The 18,461-nt window shown below is 39.3% G+C and overlaps 1 protein-coding gene across 1 annotated transcript in view; it reads right to left on the reverse strand.

Moving 5' to 3' along the window:
• Positions 1-18,461, reverse strand: part of Dnmbp (dynamin binding protein) — a 94,953-nt gene that overhangs the window by 66,000 nt on the left and 10,492 nt on the right. The window contains 1 exon segment of the mRNA XM_047553218.1: positions 942-1,095. Coding sequence (XP_047409174.1) covers positions 942-1,086 — 145 coding nt within the window. The 5' untranslated portion in view covers positions 1,087-1,095.

Consider the following 18,461-nt stretch of genomic DNA (forward strand, 5'->3'; position numbering starts at 1 on the left):
TGCTCCTCTCTCCAGTCTCCCAATCCCCTTGACCACTCATGCTTCATGCCTTGCTAAATTTCCCTTGGTACCTTCATATTCACTCTCACCCCAAGTCCTCTGAACAAGCAATTTTCTTTGCCTTGCTAACTCCAAACCAGCAGTTTTGTCTCTGAAGAGATGTCAACTTTTACTAGGAGGTAATCTATTTATCTCCACAGTATCTGCTTTCAGGACTGTATTACATACTTCAACCTAACATAAATACATGCAAGTCAAGGATTGGATTAATACAGGTACATGCTGTGTGGGGAAAATATCCACCTTTTCCTAAGACAGTTAATGAAAGAAATCCATGTTGAGGTTGTTTTTTATATCACAAAAGGTAACCAGAAGCATGGAATGTGGAAGGAAGGTAGCAGCCAGGGCAGATGGGGGCTTTAATCAATTGAGTCCAACTGCAAATCTAGGAAGGAGTAAACAGGATGAATCAGGTTCCCTAGAAAAGAATGAAAAATAGAGTAAGAATTGTTAAGAGAAGACAGTCAGAAAAAACAAGGCAGAGAGCACCTTATGTTCCACTGATCAGAGGCAATCTGGTTGTGAAAAGCAATGAAAAATAGTAAAGGTTCTGAAGAAAGCAATAATGGGTATTTTGAGGAGAGAAATAATAGTGCTGAATAAAAGGATAAAGAGCTGGGTAGGAAGGGTAAAAACAGGGGTGAAAAACCAGGCTGGGGCTGCTGGCATCTAAGCCTTCAACTCCTGAAGGAATCAATAAGAAGAGATGGAAAGATCATAAGCTCGCTTCTCAGAGGTCAGACCTGGTTAGGAGTAAAGAGGAAAAGAGACAGGATCCTGAAGTTAGTGGCTTGGGCTTCCCATTTAACCTCTATCTTTAATGTGGAAAGAAGGAAGTGGCTATGGTCCACTGTGCCCAGGAGGAATTATGAGCCTCTTACCTGTAACATCCTCCTTCTTTCCTAGAAGCCAAAATTCATCCACCACTGCCAGCACCTCAATGACATCTCCCACAAAGAGCGGCAGTTCTTCTGATACACTGGGGCAGAAGTCAAAGATGGCTCGGACCACCGAGCCTGTCTCCATGGCTCACAACTGGGAAGTCAAAACAAACGGGGCATCAATATTTAAGACATAATATAAATGTATTTCTTTAGAAAGATAAAGCTTAACATATAAACATACTTAAAATGAAGTCAAAGTTATGCAAACAAGTTTGTAGTTTATATTTTTAAAAAGTCGAAAGTACTTTTTTATTCTTTCCTTTTGTTTTTTGTTTTTTAATTTTTATTTTGAGACAGGGTCTAAGTTGCCCAGGCTGGTCATGAATTTGCGACTCTCTCCTCTCAGCCTCCCAAGCAGCTGGGATTACAGGTGTGTGCCACTGTGGCTGGCTTCATTCAATTCTTTGAAAATAATTTCCTCACATATTTTCACTTGATTCTCAAAGTAAATCTGGAATGGGAAAACATTTAAAAAGGGCAACCTATACGTCTCAGTGACAGAAAAGATCCAAGTTGGCAAATGTGGGCTTTTCAGAGTGCCTGAAGAAGTCAGCAAGGAAATTAACACAGTGCGGTGCTTTTAAAATATAATATTTTAAAATTAGGAATTTTAGATAGGGCATTTCATTTATTCCCCATAATCATCTTAAAGTCAGGATTCTGAGGTCAGCAAGGTTAGAAAGCCTAATTTGTCCAAGATCACAGAGCTCACTGCAGCAGGGCCAGGGCTCACACTGAGGGCATCTGCTCCTACCGACTGAGACTGCGTCTGCAAAAATACACAGTGCGACCCGACCGAGAGCAGCAGGGCCACGCCTCCGTAGGCTGAGATCTAAGAGACACCGAAAAGCAAAAAAATCCACAGAAAGAAAGAGAAAGGGCTGTGCAGATGGGACAACATCAAGTACACTTTACATGTGTTTCAGGGTCAGAGGAGCCTATGGGCCAACAGGGGACAGTCCTTGCACTGCTTTCTTGCCAAGAGCAGATGACGAGTCTGTTCCCAAGATGCATGTGGCTGGGGGTGTCCAGGGTGTGCCTAAGCACTGGGAAGACAGGACACAACCCACGTACTGTGTCCACCTGTGAGTAACCAGCTGTGACTGGAGCCACATCCTCCCTAGGTCTTCTACAGGAGCAGCTCTATCCCTGTCGCCCAGTTCCCAGGCCTATTTCTCTTTATTCACCTCAAGTACTCATCTGGTGTTGGTGGAGACGAGGATTCTAACTTTCATCTCATATACGACTACAATCACATCAAAAAACACTAAGTACCTAGAGACAAAAGAAAAAAAGAAAAGATGGTTGTAGTCCTGTTAAGTCTATAATATAACATTCACATGGAAAAAAGTAATAGGCATTAAAAAAGAACTGAGTATACCAAATGCAGAGATATCTATAAGATTTTAATGAGCCAAGCAACATGATAAAATATCACATATTTAATTTGCACTGTTGAGTAAAAGTAGTTTATTTTTGTGTTACTGGGATTATTCTTTTCTATGAGATGATTTGGGTTCATAGTGAAAAGGAGAAGTGGCTAGTAACATTTTCCACATCCTCTGTCCTTTCCTACCACACATTTTTTTCTCTTTTTTTATTTGTTCTTTTTAGTTATACATGACAGTAGAATGTATTTTGACATATTATACATAAATGGAGTACATCTTCCATTCTTCTGGTTGTACATGATATGGAATTACATTGGTCATGTATGCATATATGAATGTAAAAAAGTAATGTCTGATTGATTCTACTGTCTTCCCTGTTCCCATTCCCTCTCCCTTCCCTTCATTCCTCTTTGTCTAATCCAAAATACTTCTGTTCTTCCCCCCATCCCGCTTCCTGTTATGAGTTATCATCTGCATATCAGAGAGAACATTTGGTCTTTGTGTTTGGGGGATTAGCTTATTTCACTTAGCATGATAGTCTCCCAGTTCCATCCATTTACTGGCAAATGTTATAATTTCATTTCTCTTTATGGCTGAGTAATATTCCATTGTTACCACTGATTTTCTTTCCATTTTGTGTGTGTGTGTGTGCGTGCGCGCGTGTGGTGCTGGGAATAGAACCCAGGGTCTTGTACAGCTAGGCAAGTTCTCTACCGCTGAGCTATGCTCCCAATCCTCAGATTTACTTTAAGTGTTAAAAAAATCAAATTATAATTACATGCTGAGAAGACAGCACAATGTGAGTGCAAAGCATAGGCTTCTACTGTCAAAGAGACCAAGATTCCAATTCCGGTTCCATTATTTGTTAGGCATTTCACCCTGGACATGTCACTAAAACTCTCTGGGCTTCAATTTTCTTGTCCTGAGAAATGGAGATAATAACTCTTTCAAAATAATCATCAAGACGAATATAGCTGGGCTTGGGGACTGAGGCATAAGGATCATGAGTTCAAAGCCAGGCTTGGCACCCGGAAGACCCTAAGCAACTCAATAAGACCTTGTCTCTAAATAAAATAGAAAATAGGTCTGGGGATGTGGTTCAGTGGTTGAGTGCCCCTAAGTTCAATCCCTGGTACCAAAAATAAATAAATAAATAAATAAATAAAAATAAATAAAAATAGAAATATTATATACCCTCTGATCTTTTCCATGGAAGAAACTGAACATGACTTACTCTTTGATGATGGATGCAAGTTCATTTTAAGGCCATACATTACTGTATTGTATCATGATAATAATCCCAGTACAGTATAACTCCCTCTCTCCACCTCAATTTAAGCCCTGCTCTCAGTTTATACCCTCCATCAACCCTTCCACCCACTTTCTAGATTGCTGTTTACAATCTGCTGGGAAGGGAGGACCACACATATACCATCAAAATTACTCAAGGTTCCCACACACATAATGTCTAAATGACAAGCTGACATTCTTCTGTGATGGTAAAAGTCAGTACTAGAGATTTTCAATAGTTATTTTTTATGTGATATGAGGCCCTTTCTTATTTTCTGACCATATTCCAGAGGACTAAAGTGGCTAGATGTCAGATTTCTGCAGAAGGGTGGTGTCTAAAAAATTTTTTTAAGAAAATCAATCATAATATTTGCAAATCTCTTAGCCATCTATATGTTAATAAAACAACTCCTCAGTGTTGAACCAAATGGATATTATTTTCCTTCTTATAGTACATTCTTCTCAAATTCCATCTTACTGTCTAACCAAATATGTACCTTATTATCTAAAACATCAAGTAAAGAATTAGCACAAATTCCAGAGATTAGAGAGCTACCCTCTTACACTTTTGTCCTTATGATCTGAAAGAGTTAATGCCTCTCCCTAGAACCTTTTCACTCTACCAGAAAATGACTCAGAAGCAGAGAAGAATCTGGTTCACAAATACTTTTACTGACTGACCTCCTACTCTGTTGGAATGAGTGCGTAATCACTGAGAAATACACACCCTAGAAGGGCACTGAAGTTACAGCCTTGCTGAGTTACGTGAGTCACGTGTGATACCAGAAATGCAGGGCTTGACATCCCCTATTTTATGTATAATTTGGTGGATTTCATTTCGCTCTCCCCTGTCCTGCACACACCATTATTATTCATGCAGGGCTCTTTGAGAAGTCGGAGCATCTATTTCGAAGCTCAGTCATTAATGGCTTCTATAAGCTATTTCACCAACTCCAGATGGAAGTAAAAAGAACTGCAGAGGAAAACAGTACATAGATGGACTCAAGAGAAAACAGGAAATTACTGCCCAAATGGCACGATTTCAGGGACATCAGAAAATTCTGCTGTGGAAACAACCCCTTCTTCATCCCTGGCTGATGAATGCCTACATTTCTACCTTTGGAGGGATGCTTTGTTTGAAATATGAATATCCTTGGAAAGATAATTCTCCAAGCCCTTCTAGAATGTAAACTCTGTGAGGGAAGAAAAACAAAATATTCTCAAATGCTTCACTGAAACTTAGGAAAATACATGAACTATATGAATTCATATCAAACTCTCTAGTTCCACTTATCTAAAATTAAACAAACCATTTCTTTCTCACAAGTAGTTTCACTTTCCAGCTTGCCTATGTATGACCCTGGCAGAGGTGTCATCTAAATCTGCCAGCTAAACCATTAAGATCTTGAACTTGTCCTTTAGTCTCAGTAGCTGACAGTACACTAATGACAGCTACCACTTGAGCATTTCCCATGCACAGACGCTAAGCCAGGAGACACAGCCACACAGAGAACTAGGCTCCAGGGCCAGGGTGCCTGGGCTCAGATTCCACCACCACCATTGAACAATTTACTCACAACCTCTTAAGCTCACAGAATTCAGGTCTGTTGAATGCTCGGCCCATGTTCTTTCTACTACAAAGATTGCCTCTTAAATGTCATTGGTCTTTCCTCCATTTTCCTCTGTTTCCCCAATATTTTATCATGAAAATTTTCAATCAGCAAGGTTGAAAGAACTTTATACCCACCACCTAGATTCTACCAGTAACATCTGATTGCCATAATCTTATCGTATATCATCCACCCCTTTATACATTTATTGACTCATTATTTTTTGATGTTTTTAAAGTATTCAATTTTTGATGAATTTCAAAATCAACCATAGGCATGTCCCACTAAACTTTGGCATACACATATTTTTTTAAAATAATGTTTTAGGTGTTGATAGACCTTTATTTAATTCATTTATTTATGTGGTCCTGGGAGTTGAACCCAGTGCCTCACACCTGCTTGGCAAGTGCTCTACCACTGAGCCACAGCTCCAGCTGGCATATGTTTCTTAAGAGCACAATAATTGTTTAGTTTTTTAAAAAATTATTAAGTACCTCTTTCCTCTTTCCTCAAAGTTACAATTCTTTTCTCCCTACTAGGATGTCAATGAACCTGATTTATCTCTCCTATATTGTTGATTTTTACATATTGCTCAGTTGCTTACAAGTTTACAAGGTCTTCCTTTTTTTTTTTATAATTCATTGACATATTCAACAAATATTTGTCAAGCCAAATGGAGTCCATCAGATCCCCACAAAGGATATTACTTTGGCACTACTAGGCAGGCTAATCATTTGATGGGCCTTTAACTCAACATTCTTTAGATGTATATTCTCTGATCTTGGTGGCTGACAATAGCATTTAACTCTCCTCTACTGTGCTTAGGACAGTCCTACTCATCCAAGGGGGTGGGGTCGAGGACTCTTGGATCTGCTGTGATTTTTTTTAGTGCCCCAAGGAGGTTTTAACATTTTCTATGGACTAATGCCTTTGCCCATTACCTCTTACTCCAGCTTTGCTCCCATGATGTGTCCAGGAACATTTAAGATGTTATGTGTGACATGGTGTAGCCCCTGCCCCAAAGAAGATTAGCATAGTCCCTACCATTTCCCAAAATGTGTTCTGAGGATCCTAACCTCTGTACTCCAAAATACAAGAGCACTGTAGTCATTATAAGCTTAAGTGAAAGCTATGGACCATATTTCCTTCTTGGAGGGGCATTAAAAATACTAGAATATTAAAAACAGAGACAATCTAGCTAAAAATCTTTTTTAATCCCATTCTCTAGACTTATCTGGACATACCACACTTTTTTTCAGGTCATGCATGCTTTAAATTTTTTTCAACCTCATTCCATCCATTCACCATGCTCAGTACAATCCTATCTAATTTAAATGGTCTCTGCTCCCATTCAATACCCAGAACTCCATTGTTTGCTTACACACTATTTCTTTTATCCATGGTAGGTAGGTCCCTCTCTTTGCACATACTTAAATACTTCCCACACCTTCATTCCTCACTGTGATGCCACCTCTCCTGCTCATGTCCCCCTCCATCTTTCACATTTTAACTCCTATAGCCCTTGCTCATATATCATCTTATAGATTTATGAGACATCATTGGACTTGTAAAAGTAAACCCATGAGAATAAATGCATTAATGAAGACATGGTAAGAAATAAAATAAAGTTTTACAACGTACATCATATAACCCAATCATCCATCAGCAAATGATTGAATAAACAAAACATGGTATATACACACACAATGGAACATTATTCTGTCTTAAAAAGGAGAAAAGGGCTGACACATGCTACAACATGGATAAAACTTGAAGATGTTATGCTAAGTGAAATAAAGCAGACACAAAAGGGCAAATAGTATATAATTCCACTTCTATGAAGTATCCTGAATTGTCAAATTCAGAGATGGAAAGTAGGATGGTTCACACCTATAAGTCCAGTTACTCAGAAGGCTGAGGCAGGAGGATCACAAGTTCAAGGCCAACCTGGGCAACCCTGTCTCAAAATAAAAAATAAAAAGGTCTGGGGATGTAGCTCAGTGGTAGAGCATTTGCCTAGCATGTGCAAAGTCCTGGGTGCAATCCCCTGTACAGGAAGGAAGTGACAGAAGGAAGGAAAGTACAAGGACAGTTGTCAGGGACTTAGGAGGGGGAGGAATGGAGGAGGGATGGGGGAGGGGGAATCGGTGTTAATTGGGTATAACTTTCCAATTAAGAAAAAGAAAATATTTTGGAGTTGGATGGTGATAATGGTCACACATCAATGTAAATGCACTTAATAGTACAGAATTATACACTTAAAATGGTAAATTTTATGTTCTATACATTTACCACAATAAAATGTTTTTAAATGTAGGTCATAAAATATGACAGAAAGTGAAAGAAGGCCTGGGAGACTTCAGCAATTTTAAATAAGCAATCTATCGACAAGTCTGGACAGTTTGTTAAGAATCACCTGAGATCACGAACTTTTACCCTGATAGATACCGATATCCATTGGCTTAATAAGTAATTTCTTATGGGGACTTTGGGCTAAAGGTCTGAACTTGGACCAGACTGTGGGTACTGAAATTTGCCCTTCTAGTTCCATCCTCTACCCTGCTCTGTGTATGAGAGGCTGATCACAAGCACTGTGTCCAGTCCTCCCCGGCTTCTGGCTTCCAGCTGGGTTTGGTCCATGTGTGGTACCAGGGACTGAAGACAGAGGCACCCTGAGGTTGGGGCATTTTGTTTCCCTGGCTCCCTCCCTGCTGTCCTGTGAGTTGGCTGTGTCCCCTTTCAAAGGCCTGGGCTACCATCAGAAAGTCCCATCTAAAACAGCTCTCTCCAGTCAGGTACCTATCCTGTCCCCTGGCCCTGCAGGAGTAGGGTGACTCTCCTGCTAACCTTGGTACATAGTAAAATCCTTTAGTATTTTCCCTAAACCTGTCCATTCTGTTTTAAGATGGACCTCCTCAAATTACCCAATTGGAATATGTTTCTGCTTTTTGTGGGACCCTGGAGTAAAACACACCCAAAAGGATTCTTAGGTTTTATGAGCACCATGCATGAAAAGAATGGAGAGAGAGTATAGAAAACTATAAGTTTCCTAAAACTACCACTATAAATCCAGGAAAGAGAGAGAATGAGGTGCTAGATATACATATTTTGAAGGCTTTGAAAACATTTAGAATATTAATGCCTGGGTCCCACCATCACCAACCAATCAACCAATCAAAAACAAAAACAAAAACAAAAAAAACCCTACAAAACCAAATTTAGCAGTATATTAAGCAGGTATATTCTTTCAAAAAGTAACACCTTCTAAATTCTTCCAGAACAAAGTTTCTGCAGGGGTCTCCTTAACTGAAAGGCAGACTGCTGAATCTCCTCCTTGTCTGCTCCTGCCCTGGGATGGTGATAGCACAGTACAGCTGGACTCTACTCCCTGGGAGGAGCTGGGAAGGAGGCTCCTCTTTGCAGGGGCTCTGCAAGATAGGGTCCTTCAAAAGAATATGCTTTCATGAGTATCTCAAAATTTTCTTGGAACAGAACTTTCTAGAAAACATGAACTTTGGGGAATTGAGAATCCATTTTAAAGATTTTGAGTCTCAGCAGTGAGAAGGAATATTGAATCTCAAAAGCAATTGCATGTTTCTCTTATATTTAACAACACAGGGCTAAAAGTATAGTTTCTTTTCTTTGTTGGAAAAGGTAAGAGGTGTTAGAAAATGAAGTCTAAAACTGCTTCAGGAAGGAAGGAAATGAAAGAAGCTAGGAAAACAGCACTTCCTCTGCTGGTTTATGTCACCGGAGTTCACTTCGGACAGAAGGTCAGCAGTCACTACCAGGTGATTCCTCAGAGAACTAGCAACACATGAACAGGAGGAGTACAGCCATCCTGACCATGGCGGCCTCTGGGGCTGAGTTGGACAGCCAGGGCCATCTGTGGGGTCCCTCAATAGCATGTCCTCCCTCCCTCCCCAGAGTGCTCTGGTTCAACTAATTGTGGAATGTTGGAGAAAAGAGAACTCTGGTCTGACTCAGATGGGATAATTAAAGAAAATAAGATAGAAAAGTAAAGGAATCTGCTATCACACACCAACTTAGAATTTCTATTCCAACATTGGGCTTATCTTAAAATTGTCCTACCTCGGAAGGCAACAACCACAACACTGGGGAAAAGTTAGAGCTTCTGCCAATCGTCAAGGACCCTTTAGTTCTTCTCAGGGTTTGAACAGAACAGCCCTCATCTAAAAACACCCAAGTACTTGCATAAAGCTTGTTTTGACAAAGACAGAATCTAAATTATGATGCTTCAAGACTGACCCCCAACACAGTAGTTTTAACTAACTTAAAGCCTCCACTCCACCCTAGAAGCTGACGTATATTTTCCTACATTTCTTTTTTTAAAGAAACTGTTTACATACACCTATATCAATTTTGTCTTTCTGACAAAATTGTGCTGGTAGAGGGAGGTCTCATGATTAATATTCCAGGACCTACAACAGTGGTGGGAATTCATATTTAAAAACATTTCAAATGGGTTAACCTAGGAGTTCCTTACATATTCTCTCAGACTGACATTTTTTAAATCATATGTGTATTTCTATAGGTGGAAATTTAAAAACCACTGACTCATAACTAAATAAGTTGGACATGTCTGAGCTAAATACCTTAGTGACACATTAAAATTAACTGCTCCACTATATTGCATATGTAACAATTGTGCAGATAATCCATACGATAGCAACTGCATAAGTGCAGATTAAGGGGAAACTATAAAGTGAAATTTCAGGGTGTGACTGCAGATAACAAGGAGCACCAGGAACGTGTAAAAACAGGCAGTTTTTGAGACAGTTTCCAGGAGATGCTATGAAAATGTATTAACCCAGCATTCCAAGTCGAGGGGACAAATGTTACAGAGACGTGCCAGGCCCACGGTGCTTCTTTTCCTTATCTGTTCAAGTATAAGATAGCTTTTCTGCTACAGAAGATTTAAAAAAACACAAGGAATTTCTCTACCCTTCAGTCTATTTCAAAGTATAAAATATTCTTGATATTTTGAAAAAAAGAATCAGGAGTTAAGAAAAGAATTAAGAACACTAAAGATTCTAAGGGAGGGAAAAAAAAAAAAAACCCAAAAAACAGAAAACCAACCATCCACTTGGAGTTAAAAATATAAAAGACCACTCGCGGGGGAGATGATTCTGGGTCATCTTAAGGAGTCCCAACATCTAAGCACCATGGTAAATGGGAACTTGCAGCTTTCTACAAACAACAAAACTATCACTTGCCTTTTACCGAAACCAGAGTCACTACTAGAAAGGGATGTATGTATATGGAATCTCTGGTAGCTCCTATTCAAGGTGAGCCAGAGAATATGCCAAGATACAACACACCCAGTGAACGGCAGATTCCTCAGATGTCGACAGTGTGGAAGATGTAATGTCCCAACAGGACACTCAGTCCTTCTCCCCTGTCTCAGACATAAAGGAGGCACACTTTCTAATCCATTCAAGAAGGCACACAGGAACAACAGTGAATAAAGTTAATACTATTCTAGAAAAAAATCTTGATCCACCTTTATTTATTAAAATTATGATTTTAAATTTTGGTTCTTTAGCTGTTATTAGTAATAACTGAACACAACACACCCGGGATGAACAATATCATGATGGTATAGTATGGTAAAAGCCACTCTCCACAAAACAAGGAACAAAGGCTTCAAACCAAATTTAGGGAAGGAGAAAAGGAAAAATAGAAAGTCCCAATAAGAAAACTACAAGTTTGGTAGTATGAGGGTAACATTTGATGGAGAAGAAGAAAAATAAACTGTGTGTGGGTTTGGAACAACACTCAGAGGTTAGGCTAGTTCTATGAAATCCCAGAGTACAAGCAACAGAGTGAATCTGCAACTGCAATACAAGAAAGAAAACAGTCTATCACTCCTGTGGTATGTGGGAACTCAGACCTAAAAGTCAACATATAAATGAAATCTCTGACAGGAGGGGAAGGCGATAATATGTGATCCAAAGAAAATAGTATATCCACATGGGAATCGGTGAATCTGGAGGTAACCTTATGAGCAGTAACATGGGGGGAGGGCTGGAGATGCAGCTGAGCAGTAGAAGCCTTCAGGTTCAATCCCCAGTACAGCAAACAAATACAATATATGAACCACACAGCAATACGATTCCATCTATACCCATCCCATTCTGCTATTGCGGTAAGTTGCTTTTAAATATCTTGCAGAGGTTTTAAAGTATCTCCATAATTTTTCAAAACTCCTCCCATCAAAGGGAGGAGTCTAATTCCCCTCCTCTTGAGCGAGCTATCTTTAGGAATGTGGTGGTAAGGACAGTGTGTGATTTCCAGGACTAGATTGTAAGGGCGCTCAGCCTCAGGAGAGGCTCATGTGGCAAGGAACTAAGACCTCCCGGCAACAGCCACATCAAGGATATGCAATAGTGCCATTCAAGTCTTCAGGTGAAGGCAGCCCTGACCGACGACTTCATTGCAACCTCATGACACTCTGAGCCAGAATCACCCAGCTGAGCTACTCCTGAATTTCCAATCCACAGAAACTTTGAGATAACAGACATTTATTTTAAATAAACGTTTAAGGAGTTTAGGAGTCATTTGTTACCTAGGATAGATGTACAATTGCTTTAAATTCTTTGTGTGCTAAAACCATCATTTGATTCATAACATGGTCCACTGTATCTTTTTCTCTACAGTCTGGATCACATTTACTTTTTCTTCTTCTGGTGCTAGGAATCAAACCCATGGCCCCATCATGCCAGGCAAGTGCTCTACCACTGAGCTATATTCCTAGCCCTTTTTCCTTTTTATTTGCTAAATTGCCCACGCTAGCCCCAGATCTGTGATCCTCCTGCCTCAAACTCCTTAGTCACTGGGATTATAGTCATGCACCCCTGCACCCAGATAGATCACATTTTTTGCTTATTTGCCATATTTTTACTTCCTGGTATTCTGGTAATATTTATTGTGTGCTAAATATTGTGGATAATATGTTATAGGCATTCTGGATTATTTTGTCTTCCTTTAATGAGTGTTGAACTTTGGTTTGACAGGCAGTTAAATTACTGAGAGATCCCCTTGATCCTCTTAAGCTGGGTTTTATGTCATGAATGGTTGGTCTATTTTGATTTTGTCCTTAGTCTCAATGGTATGGCCTTTGAGGGTATTGTTTGAACTGCTGAAGTTGCCCTTTCTGAGGTCTCAAATGAATATCTAAAGCGTTCCTCAAGGTCTCTCTACTCTGGCTAGACTAGAATTCCAACATTTTTGAGCACCCTCAGATACCCTGTTCAACTTGTACCACCCCACAGTCACTCTCTGTTGGGTTCCAGAGTCCTGCCCTGTGCATGCCTGGTCCAGTCCCTGAGGAAAGAAAAATCTGGTGTTAAGTCTCTGCCCCTAGACCCATTTGCTGTTCCCTGATCACCAATTCCCTGTCCTACAAATCCCAGACATCTGCAGCCCCAAACTCTGATCTCTGTCTCCTTGGCTCTGAGAGACCATTGCTCTCATTTGAGCTTCACCTTCTAGTGCTGTAGATGAGAAAATGTCTCCAGGCAGAGAACCAAGGTGAATTTGGGGCTCACCTGGTGTTTCCTTTCTCTCTAGGATCACAGACCTGTGCTGCAGGGTTCAATACCTGAATACAGTCACCTCATTTTTCCCCCCAGGCTATAGCTCTTCACAGTGAGAATTTAGGTCTCAGATCAGTTACTCTGTTCTAAACACAGCATGCAATAGCATTTTTGATTTGCAAATGTTTCATATTAAATTTTTCTGGTTCAGAGATTGGAACATCCTTTTGTTTGTTTTTTAACTATGCAATTTAAGTTTGTAAATGTTGAATGGTAGGCTTTCCCCTAAGATTAGAGGCAGCATAAAGACAGAGTTCCTTCTCCAGCTTTCTAGCACCCTATAGAATCAAGAGAGTCTATGATACCACTGGGTCCAGAGAAGGAAGAGGGCTCTAAAGATGTCTAAACTAATTTTGCCAATAGTCAGGTGAAGGGGAGTATAGAGTAGGTAAAATATGATTTAAATCGATTTTTAAAATGTCTTTACTTGATAGTGTTGGGAAGTAAAATTTATACTAGCAACACAAAGCTAAATCATAAAGATCAAGGAATAACTGCAGTGCTGGAATTCACAATTTAACCCCACTCCTCTAACAGTACCCTGACATGCCCTGACAAATTTTAGCCATTCCTGTGCCCATGTCCAGTCACCTCTGCATTCACACTCTGCTCAGCTATTTGTGTTTATAATATATACTCTGGTAGACTGAATTGCTATTTCAAAATCTTCACTCTTGGGGGGTGGGAGGGGTTAGTGTTAGGGTTAGAGTTAGGGTTAGGGAGGGGGGCAAGAATGGAGGAAGGAAGGACTGTATAGAGGGAAAAGAGGGGTGGGAGGGGTGGGGGGGAAGGGGAAAAATAACAGAATGAATCAAACAGCATTACCCTATGTAAATTTATGATTACACAAATGGTATGCCTTTACGCCATGTACAAACAGAGAAACAACATGTACCCCATTTGTTTACAATAAAATAAAAAAAAAAATCTTCACTCTGTCTTAACAGAAGTACACATCCATACCTTTTACTGTGTGATTGTGCAATGCCTCTGACGAGGAGCAGAGCACACTTCCTTGTCTATTTTGTTGGACACACACGTATAACTCTTATCATGGGGGTGAACTATTATTTTTAGATTCAACTCAAATGCGACCTCCTCTATGCAGCCTCTAGAACGAGTCCCATCTCCTGTGTACTCTACAGGGTGGGGGTTCTTCTTGTCTGTTGTATTCACTGGTGTCCATCAAGGACCTGAGCACTGCCTGATACACAGCAAGTCTTCCAGGATACTTGAAGGATGCATCACCGAACACACTGAACTACATCAACTCACACATTAAATATATTCACATTCCCCATGAGTGTCTTCCCCACACTCCTTCCCACAGTGTCATATGGGGCCTCACAAGCCTCACTTCCAGGTTGGGAAGGCTGTTTTTTTTTTTTAAAGGCAATTGGAAGCACCTAAAGATTTCTGATTAGGCAAGTATAATGGTAGAACTGGCTTTGTTCTCTTAGCACAAGGTTTTCAAGGTCTTCAGATCATTTTCAAGCAGAAATATGATCAGTTCAAGACACATGTAATAGTTCAGAGCCAGACTGCCTGGATTTACCCTAGCTCCATCCCTTATTAGGGCTACAAAATTTGGAGCGAGTTATTTAACTTCCCTCTGTCTTAATTTCCTCATCTATAAAATGGGTTTAATAATAGAACATTATTATTAGAAATTTATATATTTTATAGTAGAAATGTGAATAGATTCCCTAATCTTCCCCCCACCCCCTGAAGTTTTTCCTGTACTTCATGTTTTAGTAAATATTCTATATTTGTACTTTTCACCTGTTAAATGGAAATGGAGGATAGGTAATACAGCGTTTGAGCAAGTGAACTTTCACCGAATGGGGTTACATAAAAGAGCAAATTTAAAAACAAATCATATTCACCACCAAATTGTATTAAGTAATAACTATATACATAACAGTTAAGAGCTTAAACTCTAAGGTCAGAATGCGTTTCAATTTCTAGTTCTGCAATTTGTCAAGCTGTGACCTTAGGCAAATTACTTGGAAACCTCTATAAAGCTTGGTCTTCTCCTCTGTAAACTGAAGATAATAATAGTAATCTACATTACAGGGTGTGATGAGGATTAAGTTTGATAATGTTGGTAAAACATTTCATACAATTCCTGACAAATAGTAAATACTGTGAGAACAGTAATGATAATGGAAGAGGAGGAAGAGGAGGAGGAAGAGAAGGAGGGGAGGAGGAGGGGAGGAGGAGGAGGAGGAAGAGGAGGAAGAAAAAGAGGAAGAGGAGGAGGAGGAGGAGGAGGGCTGTTATCATCATCCGGACTGACTGCAACATAAATAATACAGATGAGGCAGGAAGTTCTGGGTGGAGCTAACTTCTCAAAAGTTTTACTGTCTCCCTGAGAGGAAGGGGGTGTAATGTGACTCCTTGTGGTTACTAGACACCAGGACAAGCAATTGACATTCCCCCTCTACCCTAAGCTCTAAATAGGAGCTGTGTATTCACAACAGACCCACAAGGATTTGGCAGCAATTTACAAGCGAGATCCCTGGATATGGGTCCAAGAAAACCTTTGCCAAATGCCTTCCAGGGATAGAGAAGGGATATGAAATTAATTCATTTACTCTTCCAAAACATATCCTCTGCTTCTAGGAAAAGCATTGGCACTATTGTTAAATCCTTTAAACACATCAACCTGGGACTCCCACCATCTCTTCTTGGGGGGGGACTGCAATAGCTTCCTACTTGCTACCTACCCGTCTTACCTTCCTCAGTCCTATCTTCCACACTGCAATGAGGATTATCTTTGAAAAAACAAAACTTCATATTTCTCTACTGCCTGAAGTTCTTCAAGGCTCCTCTCCCATCACCTTCAGGAAGTTCTAAAACTCTTCTACAGATCAAAACTCATCATAATCTGGTCCTGAGGCCCAGATTTGGCCTCATTTCCTGCACCTTTCTCCTAGCATACCCCCTACACTCTAGCCTCACCCCAAACCTTGAAGTTCTCTTCAAGGCGGTGTCACCTGCTTGTTCCTTTGCCCGTGGGAAAAACACCACATTCAAAAAGAGAACTGAAACACAGCAGAGTAACTATTCTCATTAAACATAAAGCACAATACAGCATTATAATAAACATTATTACAATAGTTATGACCACAGACTGCTTTTTAATACACTATTTCTTGGATATATCGTTGCTACCCGTGATCAGGTGTGAATACGAAGCGCTCATTTTTATCATTCACTGGTCATTGCAAGGAAGAATTATCAGTAAACCAGCAAATTGCCTCTGATTAACAATTTTTTAAAATAATAGTTGTATTTTAATTTTTATGCATTTTGAGTCACATTAGAAGAAAATATTGACCAAGCTTGAATCTTACCTCTGGAATAAAAGAACAAAGTATGAACAAACTAGTAAAATTCAACCTAGTAAAATATTAACTAGTAAAATATTAAATATCAACTAGTAAAATATTAAATATATTTTATTTTGCTTTATTTTTTGTTTTTTATCTTCCTGAATTTTTAAAATATGTTTAGATGTTGATTGGCCTTTATTTTATTCATTTATTTATATGTGGGGCTGAGAATTGAACCTAGTGCCTCACATATGCTAGGCAAGTGCTCTGCCACTGAGTTATAACCCCAGTCCCCAACCTGAATATAACTGCTAATCAATATTTTTAATCAAAGCAAACCTCTTGGTTAAAAGACTAGCCTTTAAAATAAAAGTAAAAGTAATGTTATACTAAATCCATTGAATGTCTTTCCTTTCTATCAAATTTTTAGCCTTGTTTTATTAACTATTTGGCTTTAAAACTAGATGAAAATTCTGACATTAAGATACTCTATTTTTACAATTTTTAATTACTAACTACATCCAAACACAGCTTCAAACTTCAACAATTTTCCTTCTTGTTACTTTAATACTGATTCGTTGCCCCTGTAAAACCACAACTGATCAGTAGGCAAGGGTAAAAATTCGCAAAATAAATAAATAAATAAAAACAAAATTGGGTTTCTTCACCTCTACAATGGCCTTGTTATTGTGATTACTGAATTTCTAGATACTACAGTAAAAACAACAGAGGCTGAAAACAATTTTTTTTTTTTTAAATACATGTACGAATGTTATCCACAGTCCCACCAGCTGCTCAGGAATCCAGGACTACAACAGGCACTCACAGAGTCTGGCTCCAGTGTAAACTCCCTCTCCTCTTACCTGACCCTCTGGGGATTCTCAGAGGCTCCTGATAAGCAGATCTAAATGTAAGACAATAATATCCCAGGGAGGTTCTGGCACTGAGCCCCAGAAATCCTTAAAGCAACAAGCAATGTCTAAAAAGAAGAAAACCAGAGCACTTGTCTGCAATTCTTTCCCCTAACTCTCAAAACAGCTAGCCAGGAGGGAGTTATAAAATTCCTTCCAAGGTACAGTATGTTTAGATAGAGAAGGTCTACTGTGGATAATGTCATTCCCTGACACCTGGGACGTTTTGGAAGATTCCTCAGAAATGACTTTGGGGCCAGATCAAACTATATGGGCCAGTGAGTTCTTTCTATTTATGGAAACCTCAATAACTAGGAACCTCCTGTAGAGACCATCAAGTAAAGAACAAAGTTAACTCACTATAGAGATAACATGAAGATATGACAAAAGCCCTTTAAAAAAATCCAGAACGTGGAGACCTGTAGAACAAATGACCAGTTCATTCGACAAATAAATTGTACACAAAAAATTTAAATTTAGGAAGGGGAACTTATAAATTAAAAGTTACTTAAGAAACACGTTAACTAAATGCAACACATGTACCTTTCTTGGAATCTTATTTTTAAAAAATGAGTTGTTCAAAAAATGAGACAAATAGGAAATTTTGAACATTAATTAGAATATTGATTATATTAAAGAACTACTACTATTTTTAGGTAACAATTATGGTGTTGTCATATGTAAATAAAAAATAATCCCCTTTTTTATTTTTATCTTTTGGTACCAATAATTGAACCCAGGGGTACTTAACCACTGAGCCACATCCCCAGCCCTTTATCATATTTCATTTAGAGAAAGGGTCTTGCTGAGTTGCTCAGTACCTCGCTAAGTTGCTGAGGCTAGCTCTGAACTTGTGATCCTCCTGCCTTAGTCTCCAGAGTCGTTGGGATTACAGTTGAGTGCCACCATGTCCAGTCCATTTTTTTTTTTTAATGTCAGAACCAAAACAGCTCTATAAAATGGTAAAAGGAGATGGAATAGGAAAACCAACTCACTATACAGTATTTTTTTTCTAATACTGGGGATTGAACCCAGGGGTGCTCTACCTCTGAATTACATCCCCAGCCCTTTTTACTTTTTATTTTGAGACAGTCTCACTAAGTTGCTGAGGCTGACCTTGAACTTTCAATCCTCCTGTCTTGGCTTCCCAAGTTGCTGGGATTACAAGTATGGGCCACACGCTTTATAGATCTTGAGTGGTAGATGTGTGGATGTTGGTTGGATTATTCTATGTTCAGTTTTATGAATCTGAAATACTTCATTATGAAATCCTCCCATCCATTCACAACTGATATGCT

This window comes from Sciurus carolinensis, chromosome 5 (assembly GCF_902686445.1).
Source record: "Sciurus carolinensis chromosome 5, mSciCar1.2, whole genome shotgun sequence".
Taxonomy (NCBI): domain Eukaryota; kingdom Metazoa; phylum Chordata; class Mammalia; order Rodentia; family Sciuridae; genus Sciurus; species Sciurus carolinensis.